The sequence below is a fragment of the Pseudonaja textilis genome, chromosome 2, assembly GCF_049901715.1.
Source record: "Pseudonaja textilis isolate UNSWEBS1 chromosome 2, rPseTex1.2, whole genome shotgun sequence".
Lineage (NCBI taxonomy): Eukaryota > Metazoa > Chordata > Lepidosauria > Squamata > Elapidae > Pseudonaja > Pseudonaja textilis.
Window position 1 is genome coordinate 54,057,583 of NC_141991.1, and position 24,375 is coordinate 54,081,957.

Below are 24,375 nucleotides of genomic sequence, written 5' to 3' on the forward strand. Positions count from 1 at the left end.
AGGATAATAGTTGGGGTACCCGAAGAGATCTTGAGGCTGACACCTCACTTAGTTCCTGGTACCAATTGCGGTGGTTGAGGACTATCTCTAGATTGGAATGTTACAAGGAAAGAAAAGTCATAGGAGAAATTTAGCAAATAATTTTGATCTTGAAAGTATATATCCAGGTAAATAAAAGAAAAATACAAGCATTTTATACTCATTCTCAACCTTTCAGTGCATCACATAAAAGGGGAAGACCTAGAGCCTAAAACTATACAGTTGGGCGAGGATGAATTATATGCTTAATAATGTGCCTTTTCCTCTTCTGTCCTCTTTGAAGAACAATGTAATGACAAATAGCTTTGTATAACTAGCAACCTCAGTTTGCATCTGTTGTATTATTAGAATGTAAGTAGCTGTTACCAGATCTTATTCAAATTATGAATTGAGAACAAATGAGAAAGTAATTCTTGTTTTTTAAATAACTCACCACAGATTACTTCTGAGGGAGGGCCACAGCCTCAGTTCAACATAATCTTTTCCATCCATGATCCCAGCATTGCTTCCGTAAACAACAGTGGCTTTATAATTGGCAAAGCCGTGGGCAACAGTACCATACTGGGAATGGTCCAAGCAGTTCACGCAGAAGCTGGCAAGGTTGTGGTTGCATCCCAGGTAACATCTTAATACATGCACATGTAGCAAGGACTACCAGCACTGTATATCACTAGGTCTGGTTTTTCTTATGCAGTCTGTTTTATATTAGACGACATATTATTTGTTTTACCAGTTTCTGAATGTCACTTACGACTTTTTATGCTAAGTCTCTAAAAGCATAAAACCATAATGAATTGTACCAAACCAGTAAATATGTTCCAGGAGCATAGACAAGGGACACTCTAATTTTTAATTTTGTTTTTCCTTTTTCCTCTTTTTTAACTACTTTGTAATTTGTTATGAGAACTTTGATTATTGGGATATAGCACTATTATTAGCAATATGATAAATAATTACTTCTCATAGATTTTATATTTTAACAGTGCAACATGCTGCAGTTCATGAAAATAATGTTTAGTGAGTTGCAATTTTTACTCATTTTATTTAAACAGCAATCCTACCCTTATGTCAATATTTATTCCCTTTCCAAAATGAAGTGTGGATGAGTAAATCCATGACCTTGGCAATTCTCTCCCCACTTCCTCTCACATACATCAAATTAAAGATCTATTTTCAACCACTTCTTTATCTGTACTTGTTTTGTCCATAAATATTGTTTACTATTATTTCTGCTAAATACAAATGGAAAACTCTAAACAAGTCTGTGTTCATGAATCCGTTATCCAGTTTTAAATATACTTTTCAAATAAATCTTCTATTTATGTATTGCTTTGCTTGGCTAGATTTTGATGAGCAAAGATTTCATATACTCACATGGCTATGATCTGTCATTTGGTTTTTATAGCACCCTGATTTATATATCACATCTGAAATTTCATCCATTATGTGTTGTTATCTCACTTAGGCTTTAAGTCTTTTACTGTTTTTCTAATTCAGTGCAGGAATGAGCTATAAAAAAATTAAAAGTTAGACTGAAACTGCTAATCCCATCTAATCAAACTCCACCCTTTAGATTAACAATACAAGGTGTTTCTACTTTAATATCAAAAAGGAAATTATAATTCCCAAGATCCCAGAGGGAAAAAAATGGCACTTACCTATCTATATCAGGCATCTCTGTAGCTTAGAATAAATCATTTGATTCTCTTGGTTGTTCTTTTCATGCTTTTATGTTATATAATTTGGGTTTAATTGATTGGTTGATTTTAGCCATACATTCACTTTTTGTAATTTTGAATTTTTGTGAGTTATCGTAGTTGCCATATATTGACACTGTAAAGCTAGCTGGAGTGGCTTTGAATAAATAATTAATGCTGTTTCTAATGTTTAGATTCAGATGGTGAATGGCAACAAATATGAAAGAAAATGCACACATACAGCACAGTTAATTGAATTGGTATACTTGCTTATGTTCCCTTTAGGATAAAGTTGAAGTTGAGGTAATCCAGCTTGAAGCTGTCAGAATCCATGCACCCATTACTCGAATGAAAACTGGAACTCAGGTAAATCAAAGTATAACATTATTTCCACTGTGGCAGCAGCTGCAATAGTCAAATATGATTGGCCCTCAATGTAGCACTTTAATACTCACTTAATTTTAATCTTTTCCTTTAAAAAAAAAATGTCCTTGAAGAGGAGAAAAGTTTTCCTTAGTCATTGTTTCTTTTTTTCCAGATGCCAGTATATGTGATGGGGATTGCTAGCAATCAGACACCTTTTTCATTTGGAAATGCAGTGCCAGGCTTAAGATTTTATTGGTCTGTCACTACGAGGGATATCTTGGATGTCAAGTCAAAATTCAGTGAGGTAAATGCTAATTCCATATTATGATTTAATTTTTTACAACTTTGCTGGAATTAGTGTTTCATACAGTGTGATTTGGGGCAAAATTGTCTTCTTCAGCATTGGATATATAAAATATTGTATCTGCTTTGATATAAAATAGGTGGTCTTCCCCACCTTGGCATCTTAAGGCATTGAAACTGCCATCCACAAAAATATAACAGAAAGGAGAAATCTGGGGATAATATCTCCAGATAACCCTAAGAGTTGCTGTAATAAGGATTTTCCTACATTAGCAGGAAGCTCCTTTCTATTCTGTGATTCTTATATGTGCATCCTGGGGTGGTTTCTAATAAATCTCTTTTGTCAGACCATAAAACATTGGAAGCAGTGGTGAGATTCAAACTTTTTTACAACCGGTTCTGTGGGCCTGGCTTTGTGGGCGTGGCAGGGAAAGGATACTGTAAAATCTCCAGTCAGAGGTGATATTTGCCGGTTCTCTGAACTACTCAAAATTTCTGCAACTGGTTCTCCAGTACTGGTCAGAACCTGCTGAATACCACCTCTGATTGGAAGGCTAATATTTTTTTTAATAGAAAGGGAGAGCATCAGCCCTGAGATAATGAATAAAATTCCACCACTGCCTTAATTAACACTTGTTTTTCCTTTCAGGCTTCCCTTCAGCTTTCGGTGGAAAATAATTTTGCAGTAGATGTTTATGGAAAAGGGAAAGGGAAAACGGGGCTGAAGGTTATTGTGAAAGTCCTTGATCCTTCAGCTGGACAGTTCTCATACATGGCCAAAGAATTGACAGATGAAATTCAAATACAGGTAATCCACTGGGCATTCTGTTGTTGAATGATCCGTAGCCCTTTATAGAAAGCTGCTAAAATCAGTCTAAAAAAAGAGACTATGTGCTGTACCACAAACGAAGGACTGAATGATTTTGCACAATCACAGGAAGAAAACGTGCACATTGGGATTGCTCATCAAATCAGTACCGATAGTCCTCAACCTACCACCAAAATTTCCAGTGCTAAGTCACATGGCTGTTAACTGAGTTTTGCCCCATTTGCAGCATTTTTTTGCCAAGGTAATTGAGCAAATCGCTGCAGTTGTTAAGTGAAACGTAGAGTTATTAAGCTTCCCTCATTCACTTTGCTTGTTGGAAGCTGATTGGGAAAGTCAAATGGTGATCTCTTGACCCCAGGACAGGGCAGCTCTCATAAATATATGCCTGTTGCCAAGCACCTGAATTTGGATCACGTGACCATGGGGATGCTGTAATGTTCACATGAAAAATAGGCATAAGTCAGTTTTTTTCAGTGTTGTTGTAACTTTGGTCACTAAATGAATGGTTGTAAGTCAAGGACTACCTGCACTGCTATGAGAATCCAAAACTTTTTGTTTGTTTCAACGAGAAACTGAAAAGCATATCTAACATCTAATCTAATATCAAAAGCCAGAAGAGCTATACATCTAGAAACAGTTAGCTGTCTTGGCTTTCTCAGATTAGAAAAAATACAAATAAAATTAAGTAAAAAATGCAATTTTAAAAATTGAATGCAAATTTCAAAATTTACTTCTTTTGGTACTGAATTTCTTGTTTCTTTTGATATAGGGTAGACAGAGAAGAGTATAATCATTCTGTATCAGAACAATGCTACAAAATTCATGTTTCAGAGATTCACAATTAATGTAACAATATCAGCAATAACTTTCCAATTTTAAAATAAACTGTATCTATTGTGAGCTCAGTTTAGAAAATAGTCAAATTATACTTAGAAGAGTTACTGTAATGTAATTTCACTGATTTAATTGAATCTAATTAGAAGCAATTGTGTTTAGGATTACCCTAAAATAAGTGAATGGCATTTTCTGAGCTAAAGAACTTGAATAATTAAAGTTGGCTATAAAGATTAAATATATTCTGAATAATTTCTTTCAACTGAACAATTAGTGCACATTATCACAGCATTGAATCACATGCATGTGAATTATCTAGATGGAATAATGTTTCTCTTGGATACATAGTAACTAGCAGTTTCTTGAAGTACAGTAGTTACTTTAGGAAGGGGTATGGAACAGAATAGTTTGAGGTCTTAAATATGCTCAAAAGTTCAAATAGAATTATTTTAAAGAATACACTTTTTATATTAGGCAATTACCAATCCAATTCTTATCCCTGTAAGACAGGACACTGAATACAGAATAAAAATTGAATGTTCTTTCCTCTAATGACAGGCAGTGGGATAACCTGGACTTCTGGTACAGATCTTTGCCCAGTAATTACCTTTGTTTTTACTATGACATCACGACAAACCTGGGAATTAAGCTTAATAAATAATAAGAAACAAAATTTCCGTTTATATATGTTGATTACATACAAAATACCAAGACTGCATCTACAGTCAGAATAATAACGGCTATAGTATGTGTCAAAAACAGATACAAGTGAAAGAATTGCTGTATAAGCTTATATGTGTATATGCACATAGAAATACCGCCATATTCCAACACAATTATTTGTAAGCAGGATTACAGCCTTAGAGGCTTTTATAAATAAAAATAATTAAATGTTTAAATGATATTTTATATTCTGTCTAGTGGGTACATGTGGTTTGAAAAGGACTTTATATATACTGTAACTTGGGATTTTAAAATGATGTATCTAAGTAAGATTCTGATAGCAAGAAGCATTTTTGCAATGAATAGGGTCGATACAACTGGAATATTGTTGAGTCAGATTCAATTTAGCTATTCCTATTTAATCTTCCCCAAGTACCAACCATTTGGATGGTGATTTTTCATTTTGGAAGTCTACCTTGCATAGTTCATAGTGTTATTACATTCCATTGATCAAATTTGTCTTCATACAGTATTCTGGAAGTGAAATTCCTTTAATTCATGACTTCTAGTCTATCACCTTTCATCTATGCAATTTCCAGAGTTCATTGCCAGGCAATACAAAGTCCTGATATATCTGGGAAATTCTAAGTTGGTGAATTATGCTTTAGCCCATGGTCACCAACTGGTGGGCCAAAGACCACTGGTGGGCCATGGGGAAATTTTGGTGGTCCGCAGAGAAATGTCTCCCCAAAGCAATTAATCCAGGCTGTGCAGGAACACAAGAATGTGCTGCCCACATGGCCCACCCATCCACTGGTCCCCACCCTTTGGCCAAGTGTAAATCGTACCTTGAGTAGAGCCACGTGAGCTGGAACTGGAAGGTAAGACCAATGGCGGGGGAGAGAAATCTGCCCCGGGGTGGCTTGCTGATGTTGGTGGGAAAGTCGGTTTCATATTCCAGAGCTACAGTAGTCACAAGACTGGCCCTTTGGTCATCCCAGAGCAGCTCCTCCAGTCCATGGCAGGCTGGTGTACCCAGGTGTTGGAGCAGCTGCTCTGGGATGATCAAAGGACCAGACTTGTGACTACTGCAGCTCTGGAATATGGGACTGACTTTCCCACCAACATGTTGTAGTTTGCCGGCAGCAGGTGCTGACAGCTGAGGTCTTGGGGCCTGTGTATGATGAAGGAATGGGGCCAGGACCATCAGGGAGTGGAATGCTGCCTTCAGAGTTTGTGGAGGCTGGCAGCAGTGATGAAGAGGTCCCCAAGGAGCCTGTGCCCAGTGCACAGGGCTGCTCAAAGGAAAGAGCAGCTGCAGCAGCACGGGTGACTCAGGAGTAAGGCTTCAAGGTAATGGCCCCTTCCTTAAGAGATAAAAGCCTGCTAGAAACCGGAGTTCTTTGCAGGAAACAAAGAAGTTTTTGCACTCAAGTCTTGTGGACATTCAGAGTATCTTGGTTGTGTTTGGAGACTCTTTGTGTTTGAAATATTTCTTAGTAACTTTATCTAGTGTTCTTGGCAGCTTTGCACAACCTTGGCAAGGCTTGTTCTTATCAGAGATAATTAGTTTGAAACAGCCTTTTAACCGCAAAGGAACAGAATTCATAAAGAATCATTAAAAGTTTTTGCTGTTACCTCTGTTCGTGTTTGTTTCCTTGGAACAAGGTTTGGGTCAGAACACAATGTCGTCAAGTTAAAATTCATATTAGTGGTCCATGGTATTTAAAATGATGAGTTTGGTGGTCCCTGAGGTCCAAAAGGTTGGCAACCCCTCCTTTAGACTGTTATGCATACTTTCTAGTTTATTCCCAGATTTTCTCACAATCCCCACCAGGGAATGAAATGTATCTCATTCTACTTTGCAGAGATGCACACTGTTGCTTTTCCATGCCTATGTAACATCTAAAATAAAACAAAGTAGGATCATTTTTATTGTACTGAACGTTATCTCACTATTTAGCTCAAAAGAGGTTTTATGGTATATATAATATAAGGAAACCAACAGATTCACTTAAAAATTAGTGTGCTTCTACATTTTCCCAGAATAAATATTAGGAAGTAGGCAATATGCACAAGAACACATATAGTTTTCTTTTCTTTGCCCAATACTTTTCTCAGACTATTGCCAACTCTGGTTTCCAGAACTGCTTGCTAAAGAAAAACAAAAAATATTTTTGCGAAACTTTGCAACTTATAAAATTTGGGAGGTTAATCATAGCTTAGGGAATATTTTCCTGCAATCCTAGTATATATTTTGTCTCTTATAATTCTGAATTAAATCTCTGTAGATGTGTGTGGGTGTGGGTGAGTGGGTGCGTATGTGTGTGTGTCATTTTAAAGTGCATTCCATTCTTTATTATGCAAGTATTTGAAGATAACACTAATACCTATTTATATGATAACTTATCTAATTTTTGTTTTCTAGGTGTTTGAGAAACTAGTTATCCTGGGAATAGAAGTAGAGCAGATATTAATGTCAACAAACTCCTTTTTTAAAGTTCAAACAAACAGGTAAGTAAACAAACCAATCAGCTGCTGATTAGTTACAAAAGCCTCAGCATCTAGTAGTTTTGCCCAGTTCTTCCTGCCTGGAAGAAAAATAGACCAGTGCCAAAAGAAGGGTGCCCAGGAGTAGCCATGTCTGAAGTAGACCTCATGTTCCGTCCACCTCAGAGATGGAGATGGAGAAAGGCCCTCAGATAAAGTAGCTTACAAGGAGACTTAGTAAAAAATAAATGTACTGTGTGTGTTTCAAATTATGCTTGGTAAATTCCCAAAATTTGAATCTGGTAGCACAGAAATATGTTTACTCAATGCTTTGGAGGTATATAAGAACAAGACAATGTGCTAAGAAATGGGAATGTATCTTGTATAATTACTCTTTGAATTCTAGCATTTGAGTTTCAGAGATCTACAGCCTGCCAGCTTATTTGCTTATTTTTTATTTATTTAAAAATCAAGGGATGGAGCCGCTTTTCTAACTTACCGTGTACTGGACAGTCAAGACAAGGTTCCTGTGGTAGAAATGGATGAAAGTGGTCATCTTAGTTCTCATTCTCAGATTGGACTATCAACAATAGAAATAATTTCCCAAGAATCATTTGGAATCAACCAGACCCTTGTTGTTGCTGTCAAGGTACTATGTTTCAGTTCCTTTCAATGAGAACAGAATGCTAACTTTCTTAAGGCATTTTGCTATATTTAAAATTAAAATTTCCATTACTCTAGCTCAAGAAAATAATTGAAGCTTTGAATCACTTAAACCAGATGACAAAGTACTGTTTTCATTTTATTCTCTGATATAAACTTTGTAAAAATACATAATGTGGTCGTGATGAACAGAGTTTAGAAAATATAATTGCGTGATGCTGATTGAGTGATTGATTGATTCATTCATTGATTCATTATTTGCCATGAGGTCGTGTTGGCTCTTAGCAACCAAAGTGACAGATTTTTCTCCATAATCTGTCCCTAATTTGGTCTTTCACATCTCCAAACAAACTTGATCTTTCATAAAACACTTGCAACTCCTTAACTTAAAAGTTTAGTGCAATTAATTCTGATGTTATTTTCTGTAGAGTTTGGGGAAGATAATGGCTGAAGAAAATGAAAAGCGCTTCTTGAGAAAACATCCCTAAATGGTTAAAATATGGACAAATGAAATAGTTGGACAGAATGAGGTGGCTAACTCAGTCACTTGAGTTTAAGTGTTATAAAAAGGCACCAAATAGTATAACTATTTGCATTGGTGGTGGTTGTTACCCTGTCAAAAGTCGGAAATATATTTTTGTCCTGGGTTCTAAATACATGATGAGATATATGCACATCAGTCAGAAAAAATGGACTTCCTTCAATCAGCTCACACTTCAGAGAGACACAGTTAAAATCCCAAACAATGAAGTAAGATCAAAAGCATGTTTATTAATAGGGTAGAAAGTAATCCAGACAATCATATACAATATAACTGCTTACATGTATCTTGAGCAACAGGAAAACTGATTTCACCTTCAATTTTTTACTGAACGTGTCATGCAGGTAGCTCCTATTTCCTATCTGAGAATATCCATGAACCATATTTTCCATATAAAAAATCATGAACCTTTAATAGCATTACCATTGGGCATCACTTTGAGTTTGACTATCCACTTCCATGACAATTATGGCGATACTTTCCACTCACAAAATTCCATGCTTCACTTTGCAATCAACAGGTAATTTGATTAGCATTTGATTGTCATAAATTACGGGAACATTACTAAAGCATTTCAGATTGACTATTACTTAGGGTCTATGTGAAGATGCACAGTGAAAAAGAACATTTTAATTATCATTTATGATACCTGATATTTGATTGTTCTATGGCAATTGTCAGGTGCTTGATATATATCAATAGAACAGTGTATATATACTAATGTTTTATTGCTATATGGCCAACATCCATGAGTTGGATGAAACTGTTGAATGTAGTTTACAGTTAACATATTGATAGGGTACATGGGGCCATACAAGATTGTTGGGTGGAAAACATATTCCAGACAGTGCTTTAGAATTTATTTTCAGAAAAGTGCTTTTGGAGTGTGGGGAAATAAATGTTGCGCTTGTCATTAAAGTGTTTAAATCAGCCTCGTGTTTACCTAGGACCACTTGGCAACCACAAGGGCAGCTGAAAGCTACTGCTACTCTCAAGAGTTGTAGGCAAATGTTATATTCAGACTACCATGCACTTCAAAGCATCTTTTCAAATTATTTGCATAATCATGTATATCAGGGTAATGCAACAGCATTGTGTGTTAAAACTCATGCCAGTTTCTCTTAATAGTAATTAAATTCATTTAGCTGGAATAAATCCCATTTGCTTTATAGTATTCCAAGAAAAGCACATGATCAAGTGTATCAGTCATTTCTAAGTGGACCTAGACAAATAACCTGTAAGTGGCCTCAAACAAGCAATTAACATATGACTGATACTTGATCCTATATATATTTATATACAGTAAACATTCTGTAATGGTGTGCTGAATTTGTGTACAACACTGTACATGCTGGAATTAAAAACTATCTTAAAAATTGGCCTTCTGGGAACAAATGAAAAACATTTCCAAACCACATTAGACAGGTATAATCTAACTGTTCATCCTCTTGTATCTATGGCAGCACACGTCATCACAATGGCAGCACATGATGTATAGGAACTTTTCCCCCTTTGCTAAACCGGGTGTGGGTGTAGCCAGCACTTGACACATCTGGCCCATTGGCTTGGAGTTTGACAGCCCTGATCTATGATATTCTCGCACTTCTGTTCTCTTGACTGTTAATAATTATTTAGTTAATTTATTATTTATTTTAATAAATTGTTTTTCTCGACAGAGATGATTTTTTACAGGTTGGGAAAGGGACCTCTAACAATACTTTGGTACTTCGAACAATGAACGTTGGACTAAGTTTGCTTAAGGTTTGGGATGCGGAACACAATATTGCAGACTATGTCCCTCTTCCTGTCCAACATGCCATCTTCCCTGAGCTCACTAATATTGTTGTAGGTGATGTCATGTGTTTAACCTCCTCACTGGTAAACCAAGATGGTAAGATGATTTTGAATAATAATTGGCATGAACGGAGAATTAAAAAAAGACTAAGTTGTCATTGAAACATTTTCTGTTTGTATGCAAGGCACGTATTCAAAATTGAACATATTCAAAATTTAACATATATTACAGTTATATTTAATACAATTTGTGTGTGAAAGAAATTGGGAATAGCTTTTATACTTGGTAATGCATCCCTTTATAAATACTAAGGATATTTTGCTGATCCTTTTTTAAATAACCTCTGTAGAATTGATCTAAGAACTGATGAATAGATATGAAAATATGAATGAAAGCTAGACTTAGTATTGCCCAACTGGATTTCTTATTTGGAAGATAATTCTATGCACTCATTGCTCAGTCTGTGGGATCAAATGTGCACTTGCAGCAGCAGTGAGAGAGGATTTGGCCAATTCGGAGCTTTCCCAGAGGGAGATTCAGATCAAGAAAGTATGTAGTCCCAAGCTAGAAGGGATGAGATGGAAAGAGGTTTGGAGAAGCCATATTCTACAATCTCCCAGGAGATATTAAGTTAGAAGTTTTTTGCTTTAGTCTGGCAAAATTCTGTCTAATAGGTGTAAGCAAACAAAGGATTGGACATGACTGGATCTCACTGGCTTATGTCTGGGCTTGAGTCTGAAAGTAGCAGCAGTAGACTGAGCATAGCAGGACAAAGTTGGATCTTCTAAAACATAATGTCAGCTTATCAGAAGAAAAAGTGCTTCTATGTACAAAAATACTGCTTTCAGAAAGATGAATACTATTATGAAAAAAATAAAAAGTACTAACTAACAGGACTAGGAGAGAGCATCTTGATATTATTATAGTGTAGCCATCTTACAAGTTCTCCATTTCCATCAGGTTCTCAAATGTGCTGATATAGCCACATTTTAAGGGATTTCTGGCATAAAAAGGGTCAATCTCTCTTGACTGACATTCCTGAATGATGTTCCAGGGATAGATGCCATGAGAGAAAAGATATTTCTCCTGGGTGTTGCCAGATATAACTCATTAGTAATCGGGACTGGTTCCATACCCGTTCTGCTGGACGTAGGCAGACATAATCAGAAAGAAGCAGTCCCTCAAATAAATATTAAAGCCACACTCATTACGAGCAAAGCAATCTTTTGTTCAGCATGACAGATTTAACATGCTGGCTGAATAAAGCAATGTATTGAAGGTGCTTTTCCTAGGATTCTGGATAATTCCAGTAGGCCAGATGCAGGTTTTTTATAGGCCGTAGCACAATAATAAAGAAATAGGTATGACACAGATCCTGAAGTACTATTCTGTGAATGCTTCAATGCTTCATTGTAGGGATCAGATTACTTATATTCCAAAAGAAAGATTTTTGTAATGTGGTATGTGCATTTGTGAATGCTTATTCAATTTTTTAAGACAATATTCATAATGCTACCACTGAATTTATAAAAGTAGAAAAACAATATATTACAAACATTTTTTTGTTATTAAAAACCTGCATATATCCATGAGAGATACTACTTTTCTGGAAAATAATTAAGTGTTATGATTGGCAGTTGCGGTATGATTATTTTTACAAATACTCTTTTTCATAGGTTTATCAGGAACATGGAGTTCTTCAAACAGTATTCTTCAGATTGATTCAAAAGCCGGAGTAGCTGTAGCAAGGAACTCTGGAAGTGTTATAATATATTATGACCTATCTGGATTGTGTAAGACATATAGGGAGGTAAGTCACTTGTGAAATTCATCATTATTACATTTTTATTTTATTTGGGTTTGTATATTTAGAGTTTTTATGTTATAACTGAAACATTTATGCCAACCCTGTAAGGGGTGGCATAAAATATTTATAATAGCAAATACCTTAAAATTACTTACTATTAGCTCATGCCAAAGAGGTTATAAGTCCTAAAATAAAAAAGAATCATTTATAATCCTAGAATTGCAATGAATTGTTTGAAGAGACATCATCCTTCCTCGTGGAACCTCATGATTTGTAGAAGAACCATTAGTCATAGATTGCCAATGATTTTTGCTGCCACCATGACACAGCAATAAGTCAGAGGAATGGATCATTAATATTAATTTGGGACCAACCAAGAGCCAATGTGAAATCACAAATTGCATCAATCTGTGCAGTCATAATATTCATGGATCAAACAATTGCTGACAACTCTGCAAAGAATGTACCTGGTTTCATGGCATGGATCATCCATCTTTCTGCATCAGCATCTCCTGAAACATCAACCAGCAAAACATAGGTCACTTCTTCTGCATAGAATGAATCATTAGAACTAAATAGGAGATTGAAGCTGAAGCTTTATTGCTTGCCAGCTCAGAACCAGTTGAGGGGCCCTTCATGGGAATGTTTGGTATTATTTGCTGTTTCTTTAGGAGGACTGCTTAAGGCAGAATGACTTGGGTTGAAACCTCAAGGGAAGTGTCTCTTCAAGGAAGAACCACTTTGGAGCCAAAAGATGCAAAGGGCTGAACACCCTAATAGCAGTATTTCAATATTAGTGCAGGGAGAAGAGCTGTTGTTGGGTGGGAACCAGAAATTGCTAGGAGGGGAGTTTAGATCTCACTTTGGCCACCTGATGAAAGATGGACCAACTGGAAGTAGGACTCAAAGTTAGAACTTGGTTGGGACTTCAGGCCAGTGTATTCCTGAATTGAAGTTCTTTGAGTGGAAAAATGCTGTCCTTTTGATCTATTAAAAATTCATGTTGCTATATGGAAGACAGGCAGGGTGGATCTGCCACATGGAATCTAGAGCGGCAATAATAATAGTTTTGAGAAATAGAATATTTAATATTGGCAGGAATATATTAAAGATTAAAAGTTGAAGGCATCCTAATCAGTTTCCAGGGAATGTCTCAGCGCTATAGATAACCGGCATTTCTTCCCATCTAATTTTTCTTAAGCAATCTGGCTGCAGGAGGCATGTGGGGAAATATAGTTGTGATCTACAAGAACAATATCTTAATTCCTGTGACAGAATTGTTTCATACTGAGTGTGTGAATCTGCATCTTGAGACTTAGAGTTGATTGGAAATTCTGTAAATACATTACTAACTCATAAGCGTACCAAAATCCCCGACTAAACTTTCCTATAATTTTTGTTGGAGACTACCTACACTGGGAATTTAATAAATGACTTTGAAGCTGGTTTGTTTGAAATAGTCAGGAAAAATGTGCATTTATCCAAATTACTCAATTTGCTATTTTGTTTTAACTGGTGAGGTACTCTATGAGTGGAAATACCTGAGGTTCTCCATTCTCATGAATGGCTTATCATTCAGTTATGTTTGGATTGATAGTTGCACATCACCTCTTCAGGATAGTGGGTGTGTTAAGAAGATCTACTTGAAATGTTTATTGGATTTAGTTGGAAGCCAAAAGACATTGGAAGCGTTTTGGACTGGTTCCACCAGTTATTAGAGTGATTGACATAATTGTTGTTAAACCTTTTTTACTTGCTTCGAAGTTAGTCCTATTGCACAAAATTCAACAATAGATGAATCAGTAAGAGCCCAGATGAAAAAAGACATGACCATAATCTAGTACAGTAACACAAATCCTGTTACACAAATTCTATTTGAAACACAAAACTATATAGTTCATTACAATTTTTCTTAGATGGTAAATAAAAAATAAAGCTCATGGTTTATAGAGAACAAACTACAGGTACTCCTTGACTTACAACCATTCATTTAATGACCAAAATTCCAATGCCATTGAAAAAAATGACTTATGGTTTTCACAGCATCCCCTGGTCACATGATAAAAAATTCAGGTGCTTGGCAACTATTGCACTGTCCCAGGGTCATGTGATCACTATTTATAACCCTCTCAGACAGCTTCTGACAAGTTAAGTCAATGAAAGAAGTCAGATTTGTTTAACAGTTGACTTGTTCAATGAGTACAATGATCACGTAACAACTTTGGTTAAAAATGTCATAAAATGGGGTGCATCTTTCTTAACAATTGTCTTGCTTACTAATGGGAATGTTGGGCTCAACTGTGATAGTAAATTGAGGATTACTCAACATCACATATCCAACAGTACTGTAGTTATGTTTTTCAAATTCTGATTTTGTGTGCGAGAGAAAGGCATGTTGGGACAGATAGTATAAGAGTTGATACGTTGAATACATCCATAGAGCAAGAGATACTGAAAATTGTAAGAAATTAATGTTTATGCCAATGGTTCTTAAACAGGGATAATTACGCCCCAGGGAGAAACCAGGGATATCCTTGGAGTAGGAATTTGTAATTGCTTGTTTGTGAGCAATTTGTAATTGCTTGTTTGTGAGTCAATGATCCAGTTTGGGACTGCCACGACTGAAATGCTTGGCTAAAACAACAGTCTAAAAGGGGGGAGGTGTTGCTGAGACTAATTCAGACAGTAAGTAATCCAATCCAACAGCAGGAAAAGAGATAATTGAGTCAAAGGGTTTAACAACTACTAGTTTAAGTTATTTCAACATAGCTGAAAAATGAATAGAAGTCAAGAGCATGAGTATAAATTAGAATGTTTTAATATATAAAATACAGTTCGTTTCCTGTAGTGGTTAAGGCACCAGCCTCGAAACCCGGAGATTATGAGGCGCAAGCCAGCTGGGTTACTTTACGCCAGCCACTCTCTCTTAGCCCTAGGAAGAAGGCAATGGCAAACTACTTATGAAAATTATGGCAAGAAAACAGGCAATTGTGTGTGTATGTGCCCATGCATGTGTTGTTTTTGTTGTTAATGTTTTATATGGTAACCATGATTTGTTTGATGCAAATTTTTTCAAAGGTTTAAACTAAATAATAAGGCAGCATGTTTAAATTTATAATATCACTGAGATTAAAGTGAGATACAGGCTAATTCAGAAAATACCCAAGTGGCCAGATTTATGATCCCTAAACTCAAAAGAAAATTAGATCCATCCAAACAATACTGAGCATTATGTGATATTTTTCCCCTTTAGGTGTTAATTAATGAACCTAAAAGGATTGTGGCAACACATGTAAGTGGAATGAAAACAAATCTTCAGGATACTTCAAAAGTTATACTTCAAATTGGAGATAGAAGTAAAAATTTGAAAGGTATATTTATTAAACTTAAGCTTACATTTACAATCAATATTTTATCTATTTTTTAATTATTCTGCATAACGTCTAATGTCTAATGTTTAATTATGGACACCCATTTGAGCAGTCTTTGCCAAACTACTATCTTTCTATGGGTTGAATTTTAGCTTCTAGAAATCCCAGCAAGATGAAAATTTTGGAAATTGAACTTCAACATGTATGGAAGAACTAGAAATAAGAAGTCTATATGATATTTTTATGGACATGTTTTATAGCTCAATGTTAATATACATTTATTCCAACCTTAAATAGCATAACTACCATGTTCATTGTAACCAACTCATTGCCACGAAGAGTCTAATATTGTGCAGAAGTCCCCACTGAATTGTAGTCTATGCAAGGTATATTGAAAAATCTGGTTATAAGTTGAACAAATAGTAAATTAGCTACCTATGTAGGTAGAAATTCTACTTACTTGAACACTTTCCCTTACCAAATAGTAGAGAATATAATTAAAATCATAATTACGTATGTTTTAAACCATGGGCGTCTAACCTTTTGGCTTGCCTGAGTCATACTAAGTGAAGACGACTTGCCTTGATCACATATAAAATATATAACACAGTTACTATACATAAACCACATAATTATATTAAAAGTTTACGATCTTGTGTGACTGTTTAGTAGCTGTCCTGGGCCACAGGTTAGGCATGCCTATTTAATACAGATAAAGTCTAAGTGTATATGCCCTGGCTAAATTCATCCTTGATAATGCTCAAATTATGATTCAATTTGTGATATAAATAATATCTTTTGTGGCATAACTAATACTGAATGATTTATAGGTACGTATATTTTTCAACAGCACATTGCAGAACACTCAGCAGTTTCTGATCTATTGAATGTATTTTCAGAAGAACTAATGTCCCATTACAATTCAATAATAAATGACACAATTTATCTTCTTGACAACCTCTGAAAAACACATTAATGAGACTTCCATAGAATACTCTAACTTCTTGATTACTATGTCTTTATCCAGAGTTTAAATAAAGTGAGATTATATGTCATTCAATATGACCTATCACCTGGCAATGCTTTATACATAATTCATTCTCAACAAATATTGTTATAAAAGTTTTTTTATTAAGTGTTTGAACATAGGAAAGAAAGCTTGTCCATTTAAGTCTTATTGATCTAATCAATGGTACTCTTCAAAAATTCTGAAATCGCTACATGAAATGACTTTTCTTGCTACAGCTTATTCTTGAATAGATTTTTCTTTTATAATTTTTCAATAGTTCATTGTTGATTAGCCATTGGGCACTATAAAAATGCAGAATATAAAAACAAGCTTAATAAGACCATATATAAAAACGAAATGATTTTCTTTTAAAAAAAGAATGAAGAATGCAAATCATATTTCTGTATCATTCATACAATTAGATGCACATATGCAGGTCTGAACTGAACCATTTTATTCAAATAAAGTGCCATATAAGATATGTAGTTTTTAAATTCTGACTGCACACGAAATATGTGGTTTTAATAAAAGGATACCAGTGGGTTGTTTATCTAATGTGCAATCTACAATACTGATCTCTTTCTTACATAATTGACATTCAAATAATATGTGTGCTATGCCTACTTTCTGTGGAACTATGTAATTTGTCAATTCTATTATTCAATTTTTCTTAGGAGAATGCTCAAGTGCCCAAAATGAAGTAATTGAAAAAATGAAACCCCAGTCTATGGTCAACTGTCAGCTTAATTTCAACAACAATGTTTTTGATTTCCAAGCTTCTGAAATTGTTGCAGCTGAACCCATGTTTGATACAGCTTTAGGTAAGATAAAAGGGAAAAACTGTAGTAAGAATACAACTATGAATTCTAATGGTAGTCATCAGATTGAGAATCTTATGAGAAAAGAAAGACAATATTCAGAGTTTGCTACATTGTTTGTTTCCAGTTGAGTATAATGGGCAATGCTTACTCATAGAACTGTCTTTCGGGAATTTGCCTAATCTTTTAAACTAGCAAAATTGGTGCAGCAACTTGTAACCCGTCATATGGATGTGGCATATTAAAAATCTTTAAAAGGTTGTAAACCTTGAAAACACTTTCCGCTTAATTGAACTTATTTCTCAATTCTGCATAAAATAAAGATTTGTCACAAAAAATCAGTTCTGTGGACAATTTGCATTCTTTCCAGCAAAATTGCTTCAACTTTCCTATACATAGCCATGTAAATGGTTATTCATTGGTGCTGGCTTTGTAAATTACTACGATGTTTCTTATAAGAGAAATTCATGGTAGACTTTATGTGTTAAGAATCTCAGAATCACTCTTGGATTCCTGATACATGTCTTATGCTATTTCTCCTGTTAATTTAATAAAAGGTCATTAATTGAGAGCAAAAAATAATTCAAACAGTAAGTAATAAAATAATTATGAGCAGCCTGCAGAAATAAAGATAGAAAATGCTAGACCAGTTGGCCTATAATCAAGGCAGTATTGGAATTGGTATCAAGACTAATAAGTAATCTTGACAAACATCAATTTCTCCCATTATTGCTCAAAGTAAATTTTTAAAAAATTGCATGTTAAAAAAATATTTCAATGAAATTTAAAAGAATGGATATTGTCCCTTTTGTTATCTGCAGCAGAACCCTAAGAAGCCACAGGTGCCAACATTGTGACAAATAGATCATAATGTTATCAAATTGACATTATGTACTTTTATCATGATTCTGATGTAACTATGTAAGTCACATCATTTGTCACCTTCCTCTTCCTCCCACTGTGAATGCATAGGGTTATCTAGCAATTATACTGTAAATATAATATTGTTTGTGGTGCCTTCCTACCGATGCTGTCCAATCATCATTAAAATTGCCACTTACCTCTAAGTGACCAGGCTTAGCCTTAGCATGAAGAATATTCAGCAATAAAAAAATATACAAAATGAGAAGGTAGAAGGATGTTAACATTCAGATTGGTCTTCTTTTATAAGGACAGTATACTTGTTCCATCAGAGTGCTCAGACTAGCTGACAAGCAGCTAAAACAACTCACCATGAGCAAAACTGGCATCACCATCACACCTTCTCTCCAAGGCAGCCATTCCTTAGAGCAAATTAGCATTGAAGTGCCATTTAATCCAGGATTCTATGCTAATCAAACTGAATTTATCCTAACTAATCATTACACAAGTTCTGACGTAAAGATCTTTGGAGCTGCTGAAGTTCTTAAACATCTTGAAGTGAGTTTCAACACAATTTCTCCTTTAACTTTTGTGAAGTAGGCTTGTGTTTTTTTTAAACTTTTGTTTGTACTTTTCCTATTTACATCAATATGTTTGTTGGTTTGTGAATTATTTTTTATTTAAATACTAATCACCTAGCAGTCTCTAGAGTCAGAATCTCTAGAGCTGGGTGAGATATAAATGGTAGTAAATTGATTAAATAAAGCATATGAATATTTTAGCTGTGATGAAAAATTTAAAGCAAATGGGATTTTGGCCACGGATAGAAACCAGCCTTTAAAAAGTAATAATTTATTCATATTGCCTGCCTTTGAACAAAAAGTAAAACTAAATTTGCCAATTCTTTGAGGTGTATTCTATTCATCTAGAGATGCCACTAAAGATCAAAACATTCATTAAATAATTTGGTTTCTGGCTTTCATCTCATTATTTAATATTTCACTATAAGTGTAGTTTGTGTGTTGAATCTATTATATGGTGCCTCTGTTATTGTATTATGATTATTTTAATTCTTTTCCACTTGATATATACAGAGGTGCTATTAGATCATTTTTGTTGTTGTTAACCATCCATAATTCAAATGTAAGATGATTACCGACATAAATTTTCTATATTAATAAAAAAGTAAATGCCTTCTCTTTTAATTTAATGTGATTTGATTATTCCAGGCCATCTAACACAGATTTACTGTTTAAAAGCTTTGAAAATAAAAGACAAAATTCAACTTTATATGTGTAATTAATTAATTGTCACTCGCAGTTTAGTTATCCCAGGTAAATGATCAATTAATATTCAATAATGAACTTTTGCTTAAAGGAAAAATGGCATCATACCAAAATGTAAAACTCCATTTAAAATTATCAAATTGAGGCAATTTGCAAATAAATCAGAAAATAAATGACATATTTGATTGAACATATTCTTTGAAATAGTGTGTCATATATGAATTTAGGGGAAACTATGCTTTTGGTAAATGATACCAAATATTTATCTTACAGGTGAGATCCAGCTCACCTCTGGTGGTAGTTTTTGAGAAAGAGAGATTCTATGGCTTGCCTAGTTATGTAACCTACACCGTGAGTTTATCAGACCCAGAAATTGCAAGTAAAACAAATTTAAATACTGTACTTACTATATCCAGCACAATGACGGAGCAGTCTCTCGCTATCCCTGTGACAATTACTTATGTGTCTGACAGAACTCTGCCAATGAAATGTAAGTTCCTATTCCTCTAAAATATTCATGTAATTTTACTAGTAACCTGTTGTTGACATAGATATATTATTATTACTGAATGATTTTTCAATATGTCCACTATTTCAGATGTTTTTTTTTTTAATAGTACTGAGTTTTCACAAGAAAATTCTGAACATGGTTTGAAAATGTAGGATTAGATTGGATTGGATCAAATTAGATAAAAATGTATGAGAAAAAGTAATAAATTAAAGCAAAAATGTACACCTAGAGTACAATTTAAAGACTAAAATCAACATTTCCTCCTTTTTTATTCTTCAGATAATACAAGTTTATTCCAACACTTTCTTGATTCCTATCAAGTTATCTTTTTTACGGCTTTTGCACTTTTGGCTGGATTGGCTGTTATGATCATAGGTAAGAATATCAATTGAAATATGAACTATTTACTCTCAGATTAAAAAATAAATAGTAATTTTAAATAGAACCAAGTTTATATATTTGTTCCATTATGTATTTTAGTGCACTATACTCTTTTCTCGCCAAATGAACAGCAAATACATCCAGCTTTTATCACAAAGACGAGTCCTCAAAGACCACGTAAGCATAATATTCATTAAACTTTTTTCTACAAGGAACATGGTAATTAATAATATTGCACCTAAAGTTGGAGTTTTACTTTACAAGATAATTGAATTTAAGAAACTACATTATCGTCATGTACAGATTTAACCTGAGTTGATGATAACATTAAATTGGTATAAAGAAAAGAGAAAAACAAATGAGAGCCAAATGGGGACTTAAAACCTCTTTACTTGTAAATGGTAGAGATTTCATGTAAAGACAGTAAGCACAGGATGAAAAGAGTTGTACTGCTTATTATTGTTATTTAAACTGATTTTGTTATAGATATTATTATAATTGTTATTATTATAATAACAAAACACAGCACTCCAGATTAAAAAGCAGCCATAACAATCAGAAAGCATAACTGTGGTTCCACCAACACTCCAAACCGAGGCCTGGGAACAGATCCACCTTTTAAGGGCCTTCTGAATATTCAGGAGAATGGACATCATACCTATCTCTGGAGAGATGCTGAAATAAGATAGAAAAATATCAAAATATCACACAGAGATACATGTATACCAAGAGCATTGCCTACTGTGGGCTCCCACTTTGTCATCCTTCCTGAGTGGTTGTTTGCTTCTATTTGCCTGAAGGCCTAAATGGATAATATCAATGCCACATTTGAACATTAGCTTTATCTGTCTGCTTCACTTTGGGAAGAGTAAACGCTGTGGATGTTCCACTCCAGATAAGCCATTGGCCCTTGATAAATGCTGTTTGCTGCGAACAGATCTTGGGTACAGGGGTCACCTTGTGGAGGACAATTCTTAGCACAAAATCATTAAATTGTTCAAGTTCAGACATTAAACGTGCTCTGGGTTAGACCTTCCACATCTGCATTTTCTTCTAATTAAAAACAAATGTTGTTTGCAGTTTAGTGTAAAGTTTGGTGGGTGTTTATCCATGGACTGTAGTGACACGGTTTTTCCGTATATCTACATTTTAATTGTTCTGAACCAGATATCACAGTCAGTTATGTAGAGCATTTTTGATGCACACTCATAATTCTGCTTATTTACAGATATCGGAACCCCTGTTAGTCCTACAACTTCCTTCAGCCCTATATGTTCAAGTCAACAAAAGAGTTCTCCCAACAGATTATGGAGTCCTCCATATTCTTCACAATGAAAATCTTTCTGACAAAAACAATGTTTTAATTTTAAGTAATGTGGACATTTGAACCATAACATGTAATGCCTTGGTTTATAAAATTTTCTTTAGATTCATGATAACCTTAAGGGGAAGAAAATTCAGTCAGTACCTATGTTGAGCCACTCTGCTTATCTGCTTCAGTTAATTTCGACTAGAATTTAAAATTGCTGTACATGCGTGGTGGCATCTGTGTGGAAAATATGATTTTATGATTTTATAAGAAGGCTTGATATCAGAGACATAATGAAAGGGTAAACCCCAACATAAAAAAAGAAGAAAAATGTTAGTTTGAATTCAGATTATATTATTTTATTTTTTGAGGCTCAGGGATGAAATGTTCTGCACTGATACCTTTTTTGCACTATTTAGTATTAGCATTTGAAGTTGCTGGCTTTAGGAAGTAGTTTTGCTTTAATAGCTATGTTACCTATTTATATAGGTAACAAAAGAAGGGTAGGTAGGTATTTAGATAGGGACTGTGTGTATGTGTGTATGTGTGTGAAGAGAGAGGGGTGATTTTTTTTAATTTCTCATAAAATTATTAATATAGTTTCAATCAGGTGATACTGCATAATCTTTTGTTATCCTTTATTATACCAAACTGCATTTTTTTAAAAAGTTATTTTAATCATTTTTCCCTAAAAATATTGTTAGCCTAACAAAGAGAAGATTGCATTTTATGTGTTTTAGTAGTGTTAAATACCTCAGCAGGCTTTCCATATGCAACTGGTGACTTATAAACATTACTTGGATCAGGGAACTTTTTCTTTGCACTACTGAGTTAATGTGAATGCTACCTTTTCTACTGAAATCAGAGTTATTGCTCATTTCAGAAAGGAGTTTAGCACGTGTATAGATATCCTGATGACCTAGATAGCTGGTACAATTAATACTAAGCAAACTAATTTTACTCAACAATAGGAATTTTATTAGGTCTCAAATCTGAACATGTATGGGTAACTCAGACAAAATTTGCTTTTCAGAAGCCAACCGTCTGAAGTATAAACATTATTTTTATAAGACTTTTTTCTCAGCTACTATTGTTCAGTTCGTTTTCTTTTTGCATATTTCCATCCACGGGCTGCAGCAATGCTGACAGTTAAAGTAGTAAAGAATTTCAAAATTCAGTACCAGCCAAGTAAAAAATGTGACTTATAAAACTATGTTCCACAGAGGCTTGTTTTTTCTAGAATTCCCCCAAAGCAAAGAAAAAAGAAAAGACGAACCAACACATCACCACTCTATAGGGCCAAAGAGTGGGTCACTGCAAATATTAACCTACTAGAAAACAATATTGCCTATGAAGTACAAAGAACCCCTTTTTCATAGCTGTCACATTACAATTATATGATTACAACTGAAAAACTATTCCAAGTGAATATTCTAAACATATTTATTTGTATTATAAAACACAACCTGTTATCATGGGATTTTTTTTGCATTATTTAGCATAAGATTCTGAAAAAGTATTGTGGAATAATCTTGGATAGGTTCAAAAAAGGATGGCAAAGCTGGTCATCTACCTGGTACTCACATCAGACCAAAAGCATGTGTGTGGTGATGGGATAAGTTTTCAGCTGTGAGATTATAAGTGAGAAACTCTTTTTAGCAATGAAATGTGGATTGAGCATATGACAAAATGGTGCCAGCTGACCTGGATCTTCCATATCACTTGGTAAGAACTTTCCACCTAGGTGAGCCTGGGTTGCCACTGTACCCCTCCAGTTGGTCATGTTCTCTTATTCTAACACTGTAAGAATTGTGATTTTGAGTCTGCTTAATTGTGAATGTATATATGGACTATATGAACACAGAATTATGAAGACATTTCATAGAAGTTAAAACTTCGATTGTTGATAAAGGTTTTGACTGTGTTTATTATTTAAAAAGATTAGCCATTTTTTCTATATTTCTGACATGTTGCACAAATAAAAAGATGTTTTTAACAAATAAACTGCTTGAAGGTTAGATTATTATGCTTTAATTATTAAATATATTAATACTGGCTTTTATTATAGTAAATTATTCTGTAGGGAAATATGGTTCTTCACATCTTCTAATATATTGTTGTAACACTCTTGCTGATGGGTCCGCTCCATCTTTCCAAATATATTTACATAAATGAAAGTTATCCTAAATAGAAGACTAAATGAGCACAAGAAAAAGACTATGTGGTGTCACTGCTATATTATCTGAAATTCTTGAGGCAGTATTCACATTTTTATAACCCAATACTTCACAGAAAATAAACTGGAGAAGAATAGGAATAGGACAGAACAGGAATAGGAATAGAATAGAATAGTTGGAAAGGACATGGAAGGTCTTTTGGTTCAACCCTCTGCTCAGGCAGGAAACTGTGTACCATTTTAGACAGATGGTTATCTAATCTCTTCTTAAAAACTTCCAGTGTTGGAGCATTCACAACTTCTGGAGACAAGTTGTTCCACTGATTAATCGTTCTGTCAGGAAATTTCTCCTTAATTCTAAGTTGCTTCTCTCCTTGATTAGTTTCCACCTGTTGCTTCTTGTCCTGCCCTCAGGTGCTTTGGAGAACAGCTTGACTCTGTCTTCTTTGTGGCAATCCCTGAGATATTGGAACACTGCTGTCATGCCACGCAGACATAGCAACTACTCTAGGCTTTTTCAAAACCAGTTTGAAGCTGTTCCACAGTTGTCTTTACTTTGCTAGGTATTCTTAAAATACGGTACTGATAAAATGATGTACCAATCACCACTCTTCTAGAGGACCAGA

At 34.6% G+C, this 24,375-nt stretch overlaps 1 protein-coding gene across 1 annotated transcript in view; it reads left to right on the plus strand.

Annotated features, from left to right (window-relative positions):
• The window catches only part of NUP210 (nucleoporin 210), a 101,959-nt gene extending 78,382 nt beyond the window's left edge, over positions 1–23,577 (plus strand). The window contains exons 25-40 of the mRNA XM_087923911.1: positions 478–657; positions 2,022–2,102; positions 2,275–2,406; positions 3,055–3,213; positions 7,160–7,245; positions 7,696–7,870; positions 8,770–8,945; positions 10,102–10,316; positions 11,897–12,030; positions 15,281–15,398; positions 17,082–17,228; positions 18,397–18,644; positions 19,646–19,862; positions 20,163–20,258; positions 20,364–20,441; positions 21,493–23,577. Of these exons, the coding sequence (XP_087780037.1) occupies positions 478–657; positions 2,022–2,102; positions 2,275–2,406; positions 3,055–3,213; positions 7,160–7,245; positions 7,696–7,870; positions 8,770–8,945; positions 10,102–10,316; positions 11,897–12,030; positions 15,281–15,398; positions 17,082–17,228; positions 18,397–18,644; positions 19,646–19,862; positions 20,163–20,258; positions 20,364–20,441; positions 21,493–21,599 (2,349 nt within the window). The 3' untranslated portion in view covers positions 21,600–23,577. The remainder of the gene's footprint in view (positions 1–477; positions 658–2,021; positions 2,103–2,274; positions 2,407–3,054; positions 3,214–7,159; positions 7,246–7,695; positions 7,871–8,769; positions 8,946–10,101; positions 10,317–11,896; positions 12,031–15,280; positions 15,399–17,081; positions 17,229–18,396; positions 18,645–19,645; positions 19,863–20,162; positions 20,259–20,363; positions 20,442–21,492) is intronic.
• Positions 23,578–24,375: the final 798 nt, after the last annotated feature.